This window comes from Salmo salar, chromosome ssa11, assembly GCF_905237065.1.
Source record: "Salmo salar chromosome ssa11, Ssal_v3.1, whole genome shotgun sequence".
NCBI classification, from domain to species: Eukaryota; Metazoa; Chordata; class Actinopteri; order Salmoniformes; family Salmonidae; genus Salmo; species Salmo salar.
Genome location: NC_059452.1, coordinates 92,742,805 through 92,753,548, shown reverse-complemented (window position 1 = coordinate 92,753,548; position 10,744 = coordinate 92,742,805). Strand labels below are relative to the sequence as shown.

At 46.3% G+C, this 10,744-nt stretch overlaps 1 protein-coding gene across 1 annotated transcript; it reads left to right on the top strand.

The window, feature by feature from the left end:
- The first annotated feature begins 269 nt into the window (after positions 1-269).
- Positions 270-7,283, top strand: LOC106563634 (choline-phosphate cytidylyltransferase B). Its single transcript, XM_014129390.2, has 8 exons — positions 270-512; positions 1,294-1,393; positions 1,870-1,986; positions 2,125-2,276; positions 4,664-4,742; positions 4,892-5,034; positions 5,751-5,939; positions 6,194-7,283. Exons 1-8 carry the CDS (start codon positions 432-434, stop codon positions 6,437-6,439), a joined length of 1,107 nt encoding a protein of 368 aa, XP_013984865.1. The 5' UTR covers positions 270-431; the 3' UTR covers positions 6,440-7,283.
- Positions 7,284-10,744: the final 3,461 nt, after the last annotated feature.

Genomic DNA, 10,744 nt, shown 5'->3' with positions numbered 1-10,744 from the left:
GGAACTATCGTGTTAAAAATAAAATGACATTCCATGAGACAAAGTTAAACATCTATTTCAAATGGATGAGCCAATAATGAGGCTGATAACAGAATGAGGACATTAACATATAAGCTAGGCCTACACCAAAAAATAAGAGGACAGTCTTATTGTAAAGGTCTGTTTAGGCCTACATGGGGAACTCCTGATCCACCCTGTGTCTTCTACAGAGCTGATGAAAGAGATGCGGCCTGAAGTGCCCTAATACTCTTACCAACTTGGCTTGAACTTTGCACGTTACATTTTCGCGTCACTGGGGTCAGACCAGCCAGCAACATACAAACTTTAAAACTCCCTCATAGATTCCAGAAGTGTAACACTGACAGGGTTGGAGGACGACCAGGTTGACGAGGCACCAGTCGACAGGTAAACAAGGCAACAGAACATCCAGCATGGTGGGAAGGAGACGCGGCTCCAGAGCCACCAGGGGGTCACAGCAGCCCCAACAGCAACGCACGGGGGGACCCCGCAAGGTGAGTCCGTCAGACTACCGAGAGGTGGCATATCAAAAAGTTGAAAATACAAATGTAGCCTATAATGTACTTCTATAACATAGGCAGCTACAAATTATTCCTCAATAAATGTTATGATATTTTCACTGTAAATGTTAAAGCATTATGGGAATGGTATAGCTCTTTGAATGGTAAATTGATCTCTACCGTCAATGAAAGCATTCTTAATCATTAACATGGATTTTTTAAAACCCTTTGTTAGTCTTTTCTCAAATCTTGGGCAGATTTCAAACAGTTCAGGGTTCAAAGTGTACTGACAACTCTACAGATAATTCCTAGTAACCATATACACTCCCACCCACTAGCTCTCACATGCAGAGGAAAACACGCATGAAGCCAGAAATCCATATATATTCAAACGCTTATTAATGCCCTGATGATTTCCATAACTGTGAATATACACGCCTTTACTTATGTACAGACATCCCTTTCCATGAGGTCAGTTACAGACGTAGGATCTTAATTTGAGACAGTTTGCTACAACAGGAAAATAACCCTGCAGCAACAGGAAATGTGAATTATTATGTGGATTATAATTAATGGAATATTTTTTGTAGAGGTTGATCCATTTTTTGTTAGGGCAAAGTCGGACATTTTAAAGTGGAAATGACAAAATTTAGAAGCCTTTTTAACCTCGAATACACTACCAGTTTGCATTTCCTGCTGTGCCGGAAGATTCTCAACAACAAAAGAGTGATCAAATTAAGATCCTACATCTGTAACGTTTTCTGTTCCATCTCAGAGTCTGAGAGAGCCAGCATTATTTGCCAAGGAAGCAGGATATGAGTCGGTGGTCCCTCATGAAAAGCTGACCATCGCCCAAGCCAAGAGAGGTACACCAGGTCAGTCATCTAGTCTATGGTCTCACCAGGTCAGACCAATCACAGGTGAGTCAGACTAATCAGAGGTCAGTGTGACCACCAGTTTGATCCCTCCTGCTGGGATTAGTGAGGAATGACAAGGGAAAGAGGAGACTTACTCAGTTGCACAACTGAACGTTTTCAAATGAAATGTGTCTTCCACATTTAACCCAACCCCTCTGAATCAGAGAGGTGAGGGGGGCTGCCTTAATCGATGTCATTGGCATCCAGTTGTTGTTGGGGGTTAACTGCCTCAAGGGCAGAACGGCAGATTTTTACACCTTGCCGGCTCAGGGATTCAAACCAGCAACCTTTTGGTTACTGGCCCAATGCTCTTAACCGCTAGGATACCTGGGAAAAAGGATAAGAAGAGGTAGGAGGCAGTCACAGAGGGAGGGATGGAGGCTGGGAGAACTTGGAGAGCAACAGATCAAATTAGCGTTTTTCTTTTGTTATAGCAATCCGGCCAGTCCGAGTCTATGCTGATGGGATCTTTGACCTCTTCCACTCTGGACACGCTCGCGCTCTGATGCAAGCAAAGAACCTGTTCCCCAACACACATCTCATAGTGGGAGGTAAATAATGCCTTTTGAATTTTAAAGTGCCTTGAAAATAGATCACAGATAGTGATTGGCTCATATTGATCAGACCACGAAACTCACATTTTAGCGGCACAAGGTGTAAATTAGGTTTTTGTGTGTCTGTCCTCCCAGTCTGCAGTGATGAACTCACACACCGGTATAAGGGCTACACGGTAATGACAGAGTCCGAGCGCTACGAAGCCCTGATACACTGTCGCTATGTGGATGAGGTGGTACGGGCTGCTCCCTGGACCCTCAGCCCTGACTTCCTGAAGAAACATAAGGTCAGCACTTCTGGACAAGGGTCACATATACTGTACATCAGTGTTTCTCAACCAGGGGTACTAGGCCCTATCCACAGGGGGTATTAGGCCCTATCCACAGGGGGTACTAGGCCCTATCCACAGGGGGTACTAGGCCCTATCCACAGGGGGTATTAGGCCCTATCCACAGGGGTACTAGGACCTATCCACAGGGGGTACTAGGACCTATCCACAGGGGTACTAGGCCCTATCCACAGGGGGTACTAGGGCCTATCCACAGGGGGTACTAGGGCCTATCCACAGGGGGTATTAGGGCCTATCCACAGGGGGTATTAGGACCTATCCACAGGGGTACTAGGACCTATCCACAGGGGTACTAGGCCCTATCCACAGGGGGTACTAGGACCTATCCACAGGGGGTACTAGGACCTATCCACAGGGGTACTAGGCCCTATCCACAGGGGGTACTAGGGCCTATCCACAGGGGGTATTAGGGCCTATCCACAGGGGGTATTAGGCCCTATCCACAGGGGTACTAGGCCCTATCCACAGGGGGTATTAGGCCCTATCCCAGGGGTACTAGGACCTATCCACAGGGGGTACTAGGACCTATCCACAGGGGTACTAGGCCCTATCCACAGGGGGTACTAGGGCCTATCCACAGGGGGTACTAGGGCCTATCCACAGGGGGTATTAGGCCCTATCCACAGGGGTATTAGGCCCTATCCACAGGGGGTACTAGGACCTATCCACAGGGGGTATTAGGCCCTATCCACAGGGGGTACTAGGCCCTATCCACAGGGGGTACTAGGGCCTATCCACAGGGGGTACTAGGACCTATCCACAGGGGGTATTAGGCCCTATCCACAGGGGTACTAGGACCTATCCACAGGGGGTACTAGGACCTATCCACAGGGGTACTAGGACCTATCCACAGGGGGTACTAGGACCTATCCACAGGGGTACTAGGACCTATCCACAGGGGGTACTAGGGCCTATCCACAGGGGGTACTAGGCCCTATCCACAGGGGGTACTAGGGCCTATCCACAGGGGGTATTAGGCCCTATCCACAGGGGGTACTAGGCCCTATCCACAGGGGGTACTAGGGCCTATCCACAGGGGGTACTAGGACCTATCCACAGGGGGTATTAGGCCCTATCCACAGGGGTACTAGGACCTATCCACAGGGGGTACTAGGATCTATCCACAGGGGTACTAGGACCTATCCACAGGGGGTACTAGGACCTATCCACAGGGGTACTAGGACCTATCCACAGGGGGTACTAGGGCCTATCCACAGGGGGTACTAGGCCCTATCCACAGGGGGTACTAGGCCCTATCCACAGGGGGTACTAGGACCTATCCACAGGGGTACTAGGACCTATCCATAGGGGTACTAGGACCTATCCACAGGGGGTACTAGGACCTATCCATAGGGGTACTAGGACATATCCACAGGGGTACTAGGACCTATCCACAGGGAGTACTAGGACCTATCCACAGGGGGCACTAGGCCCTATCCACAGGGGGTACTAGGACCTATCCATAGGGGTACTAGGACATATCCACAGGGGTACTAGGACCTATCCACAGGGGTACTAGGACCTATCCACAGGGGGTACTAGGACCTATCTACAGGGGGTACTAGGCCCTATCCACAGGGGGTACTAGGACCTATCCACAGGGGGTACTAGGACATATCCACAGGGGTACTAGGACCTATCCACAGGGGTACTAGGACCTATCCACAGGGGGTACTAGGACCTATCCACAGGGGGTACTAGGACCTATCCACAGGGAGTACTAGGACCTATCCACAGGGGGCACTAGGCCCTATCCACAGGGGGTACTAGGACCTATCCATAGGGGTACTAGGACATATCCACAGGGGTACTAGGACCTATCCACAGGTGGTACTAGGACCTATCCATAGGGGTACTAGGACCTATCCACAGGGGGTACTAGGACCTATCCACAGGGGTACTAGGACCTATCCACAGGGGGTACTAGGCCCTATCCATAGGGGGTACTAGGACATATCCACAGGGGTAATAGGCCCTATCCACAGGGGGTACTAGGACCTATCCACAGGGGTACTAGGACCTATCCATAGGGGTACTAGGACATATCCACAGGGGGTACTAGGCCCTATCCACAGGGGGTACTAGGCCTATCCACAGGGGTACATGAGAAGACTCATGAGACCATAAGCTTACTGGTAAAATGGAAATGAGGGGGTACTTCAAGGGTTCTCTGGGCAGAGCAAAATGTACTTGGTGGTACAGTAACTGAAAAGGGTTGGAGACCATTGCTGTACATTACTAACAATCAGCACTAAAATCTGATATAGAGCATGTCCCTTTTTTTGTAATAAAATCACCTTAATGCTATCCTGTGATTTCCCCAGATTGACTTTGTAGCGCATGATGATATCCCATACACCTCTGCTGGATCAGAGGATGTCTACAAACACATCAAGGAAGCAGGTAACTAACTGATCTGCTCTGAAACAGACATTAACCTGTAGCCAATCGAGATTGTGTCTGTGTGTGTTTGCTGAGTTACAGCCTACTATTTGTCACTACCTGTGTCATCTTGACTGTGTTTGAGCACTGTTCTCTCTGTTGGGTTTCAGGGATGTTTGTGGCCACACAGAGGACAGACGGCATCTCTACATCTGACCTCATCACCAGGATAGTGAGAGACTACGACCTCTATGTCCGACGCAACCTGCAGAGAGGCTACACAGCCAGTGACCTCAACGTTAGCTTCATCAGGGTAAGAATGTGTTATAGGAATTTTATATCTTGATGATAATAATCGATAATCAATTCGCCTTGACTAATGCCCAAGGTTTGTAAGACAATGGGTTAAAATAATTAGGCAAGGACTCAGCTTTCTGCAAAAGGTTTCTGTAGCTTTATTCATGAGAACGTTCTGGTGTCAGGATAACAAAACAGTCATTATATAGTTCTTGCTTACTTACGCACATGCATTTACACACAGTCCGTTGGTGACCTGCAACCCCCATAAACTTCTCACACTGTTTATCACCTTCTGGCTCAGCCTGTTCCTTTCCTTCAAGGTTAGGAACTCTCTGAGGTTTTACTCCCTTGACCATCTGCTTCTCTATCTCTCTATACTAATTGCATACACACATTTCTTTCCCTCTCCAGTGGTTTCTGGACTTTCCGGAACTAATCAGACTAATCGATCCCTACATTGATCATTACATTGATTATTCATTAAACCTGCTGTATGACTAATAATTCATCATGGTTTATTGATTCATTTACCTTTATTAGATAATTCTCTTATCAGAATGACATCATAATTACCGTAGAACAATGAATTAAGTTGGAATAAACATCTGTGACATTAACTTGCATTTGAGGGAGATGAATGCTTGTTTCAGTATTGGTGGTTGTGGTTGATAAACACTAGACCATCTTTAGCTGATTCCCCACAGCCAACCGCATGTCTAACTTGTGCAGGAGAAGAAAATCCGTCTTCAAAACCAGGTGGATCGTATGAAGGAGACGGTGAAGACAGTAGAGGAGAAGTCCAAGCACTTTGTGCACTCGGTGGAGGAGAAGAGCCAAGACCTCATCCACAAGTGGGAGGAGAAGTCCCGGGAGTTCATTAGTAATTTCCTGGAGTCGTTTGGTCCAGGTGGAGCGTGGGTAAGTTTACCTTTAGCCCACAATAGATAGATACTATGTTAGGAAGCATGAAAGGTCAATAGGGGAAGATGGTTAGTAATGATCCCATTCCTCGAAGTAAGTGACTAGACAATATGAACAAGTAGTTTAGGAAAAAAAACACTCAGTTGACAAACAATAACAAAACATATCATGCTGTCTCTCTCTCTGTCTTTCCATCTCTTCCTCTCTCTCCCCCCCTCTCCCCCTCTCTCTCCCTCTCTCTCTGTGAGCAGCATGTGATCCAGGAGAAGAGTGGGCGCATGCTCCAGGCTCTGTCACCCTACGCATCGCCCGTCGCCTCGCCCCTTGGCTCCCCCAGCAGCAGCCCCACCAGGGGGCGCTCCCCATCTCCTCCCTCCTCTCCCTCCTCTCAATCCCCTCGTTCTCCTCGTTCCTCCGCCACCTACCCCAAGGGTGCCTCTGCCCATCCCTCAACTTCCCTCAGCAGCATGAGTGAGGGGGATGACGACGAGAAGTAGAGACGGCACTGTCACGCAAACACTCAGTGTACAGGTAACTGCCGAAATAAAGGAAACACTTGAAGAAACACTTGACTAAATGAGAGATACAGGACAAGGGAAGCTTGGTCTTTACATCCTCAAAGACATGCTTCTGTCAGCTGTAACTATTTTCAATGTATCAATAATCATGCGTTTTTCAAACATAGACAAAGATAGATTCAGATTTTTGACTTTGTATATGTAACTGCCAAAATAAAGGAAACATTTGAGTAAATGAGGGATACAAAGTATATTGAAAGCAAGTCATGTATAAAAATTCCCAGTTGCCCATTATGTTGGCTAACATGGCTAGAAGAAAGGATTTCAGTGACTTTGAAAGAGGAGACTCAAAGTAGCATAGGGGGTTTACATGGTGTGTGGGTGTGTCTCAGTCATCTGATCTCAAACCAATTGAACACTTATTGGAGATTTTGGAGCGGCGCCTGAGACAGTTTTCCACCACCATCAACAAAACATCAAATTATGGAATTTCTCATGGAGGAATGGTGTCGCATCCCTCCAATAGAGTTCCAGACACTTGTAGAATCTATGCCAAGGTGCGTTGAAGCTGTTCTGGTGGCTCGTGGTGGCCCAACGCCAGAGTAAGAGACTATGTTGGTGTTTCCTTTATTTTGGCAGTTACCTGTACATGGTTACTTTGTGCACTGTGTGTGTAAAATGTCGCTCACAGTGTACCATATTTTTGTTATTTTATTGTGTAGGTCGTAAGGTAACTGAATGCACTGTGATAACTCCTTTAGTTGAAACTCCATTCTCACTTCTGATTCCTGAACCACACAAATACATACAACTAATACCACTATTTCACTGTCTAAACCAGGATTTATTGTTTTACAAATACTTAATAGCAACATGCTTAAATGTGTCTTCAGTTGTCTATGATACAGTGCATTCAGAAAGTGTTCAAACCCCTTGACTTTTTCCACATTTGGTTACGTTACAGCCTTATTCTAAAATGGATTGAATCCATTTTTTTGTTGTTGATGTTTTTGCAAATGTATAAACAATTTCAAACTGAAATATCACATTTACATAAGTATTCAGACCCTTTACTCAGTAATTTGTTGAAGCACCTTTGGCAGCGATCACAGCGAGTCTTCTTGGGTATGACGCTACAAGCTTGGCACACCAATATTTGGGGAGTTTCTCACATTCTTTCTGCAGATCCTCTCAAGCTGTCAGGTTGGATGGGAAGTGTTGCTGCACAGCTATTTTCAGGTCTCTCCAGAGATGTTCGATCGGGTTCAAGTTCGGGCTCTGGCTGGGCCACTCAAGGACATTCAGAGACTTGTCCCGAAGCCACTCCTACATTGTCTTGGCTGTGTGCTTGGGGTCGTTGTCCTGTTGGAAGGTGAACCTTTGCCCCAGTCTAAGGTCATGAGCGCTCTGGAGCAGGTTTTCATCAACGATCTCTCTGTACTTTGCTCCGTTCATCTTTCCCTCGATCCTGACTAGTCTCCTAGTCCCTGCTGCTGAAAAACATCCCCACAGCATGATGCTGCCACCACCATGCTTCACCGTACGAATGGTGCCAGGTTTCCTCCAGATGTGACGCTTGGCATTCAGGCCAAAGAGTTCAATCTTGGTTTCATCAGACCACAGAATCTTGTTTCTCATGGTCTGAGAGTCCTTTAGGTGCCTTTTGGCAAACTCCAAGCGGGCTGTCATGTGCCTTTTACTGAGGAGTGGCATCCGTCTGGCCACTCTACCATAAAGGTCTGATTGGTGGAGTGCTGCAGATATGGTTGTCCCTCTGGAAGTTTCTCCCATCTCCACAGAGGAACTCTGGAGCTCTGTCAGAGTGACCATCGGGTCCCTTCCGTGACCAAGGCCCTTCTCCCCTGATAGCTCAGTTTGGCCGGGCGGCCAGCTCTAGGAAGAGTCTGGGTGTTTCCAATCTTCTTCCATTTAAGAATGATGGAGGCCACTGTGTTCCCTGGGACCTTCAGTGCTGCAGAAATGTTTTGTACCCTTCCCCAGATCTGTGCCTCGACACAATCCTGTCTTGGAGCTCTACGGACAATTCCTTTGACCTCATGGCTTGGTTTTTGCTCTGACATGCACTGTCAACTGTGGGACCTTATATAGGCAGGTGTGTGCCTTTCCAAATCAGGTCCAATCAATTGAATTTACCACAGGTGGACTCTAATCAAGTTGTAGAAACATCTCAAGGATGATCAATGAAAACAGGATGCACTTGAGCTCAATTTGGAATCTGATAGCAAAGGGTGTGAATACTTATGTAAATAGGTTATTTCTGTTTTTATATTTTATGAATTTGCAAACATTTCTAAAAACCTGTTTTCGCTTCGTCATTATGGGGTATTGTGTGTAGATTGATGAGGAAAAAAATGGATTTAGTCCATTTTAGAATAAAGTTGTGGAATAATTAAAGGTGTCTGAATACTTTCTGAATGCACTGTATACAGTAAAAAAAAATATTTTATGACATAAATAGTTTCTATTAAATATTAAATACAAAACCATCCTTTCTGAGAGTATTTGATCTACTCAAATTTTCCAAATCAATTTAATTTGAGGCCTTTGCTTTAAAAACATTTGTACCAATCTAAAGTAGGATATGTCTCAAGGTATTCTGATACTGCCCTAAGCATCCAAAGTGATTATAATCTCTTATAAATTTACAGTACCATATTGCAATATCAAGCATTCAAATACTGACCTACTAGCATCCTGAGTAACACTTAGTCACACACACATACATACTAACTGGATCATCCCTTTATCTACTGAAATCCATTGCATACTGGCATAACATGACAAACCAATCTTCTAGTTTTACACAGTATATTGTCACTGTAGGACAGGTTGCTCCAGTCGTCTGGCTCAGGGCCGGTCTGGTAGTGTCTCCATGCTGACTTGTTGAAGACCGGGAGACGCACAAAGGACTCGCTGGACAGAGCCTGGAGGTCAGAGACAAACACATGGGATGCTGGAGCATGTTGACTCCAATGCTTACCACAGATGTGTGAAGTTGGCTGGATGTCCTTTGGGTGGTGGACCATTTCTGATACACAAGGCAAACTGTTGAGCACGAGAAACCCAGCAACGTTGCTGTTCTTGACACACTCAAGCCGGTGCGCCTGGCACCTACTACCATACACTGTTCAAAGGCACTTCAATCTTTTGTCTTGTCCATTCAACTTCTGAATGGCACACATACATAATCCATGTCTCAATTGCCTCAAAGCTTAAGAATCCTTCTTAAACCTGTTTCCTCCCCTTCATCTACACTGATTGAAGTGGATTTAACAAGTGACATCAATATGGAATCATAGCTTTCACCTGGAGTCATCTGGTCAGTCTATGTCATGGAAAGAGTAGGTGTTGCTAATATTTTGTACACTCAGTGTAAATACAACATGATACAGGCAATAAGGAAGGACTTCACACATACACTACAGTACAAATTACGACCAGTTAATTGATAGCCTACAGAAACTTTATTTTGGTACAACATAAATGCTACCTATGCTACACTCCAGTCCCTAGACTTCCTGGCGCTGACGGAAACATGGATTACCACAGATAACACTGCTACTCCTACTGCTCTCTCTTCGTCTGCCCACGTGTTCTCGCATACCCTCGAGCATCGAGCCAGCGGGGTGGTGGCACTGGAATCCTCATCTCTCCCAAGTGGACATTCTCTCTTTCTCCCCTGACCCATCTGTCTATCTCCTCATTTGAATTCCATGCTGTCACAGTTACCAGCCCTTTCAAGCTTAACATCCTTATCATTTATCGCCCTCCAGGTTCCCTTGGAGAGTTCATCAATGAGCTTGACGCCTTGATAAGTTCCTTTCCTGAGGATGGCTCACCTCTCACAGTTCTGGGTGACTTTAACCTCCCCATGTCTACCTTTGACTCATTCCTCTCTGCCTCCTTCTTTCCACTCCTCTCCTCTTTTGACCTCACCCTCTCACCTTCCCCCCCTACTCACAAGGCAGGCAATACGCTGGACCTCATCTTTACTAGATGCTGTTCTTCCACTAATCTCATTGCAACTCCCCTCCAAATCTCCGACCACTACCTTGTATCCTTTTCCCTCTTGCTCTCATCCAACACTTCTCACTCTGCCCCTACTCGGATGGTACTGCGCCGTCCCAACCTTCGCTCTCTCTCTCCCGCTACTCTCTCCTCTTCCATCCTATCATCTCTTCCCTCTGCTCAAACCTTCTCCAACCTATCTCCTGATTCTGCCTCCTCAACCCTCCTCTCCTCCCTTTCTGCATCCTTTGATTT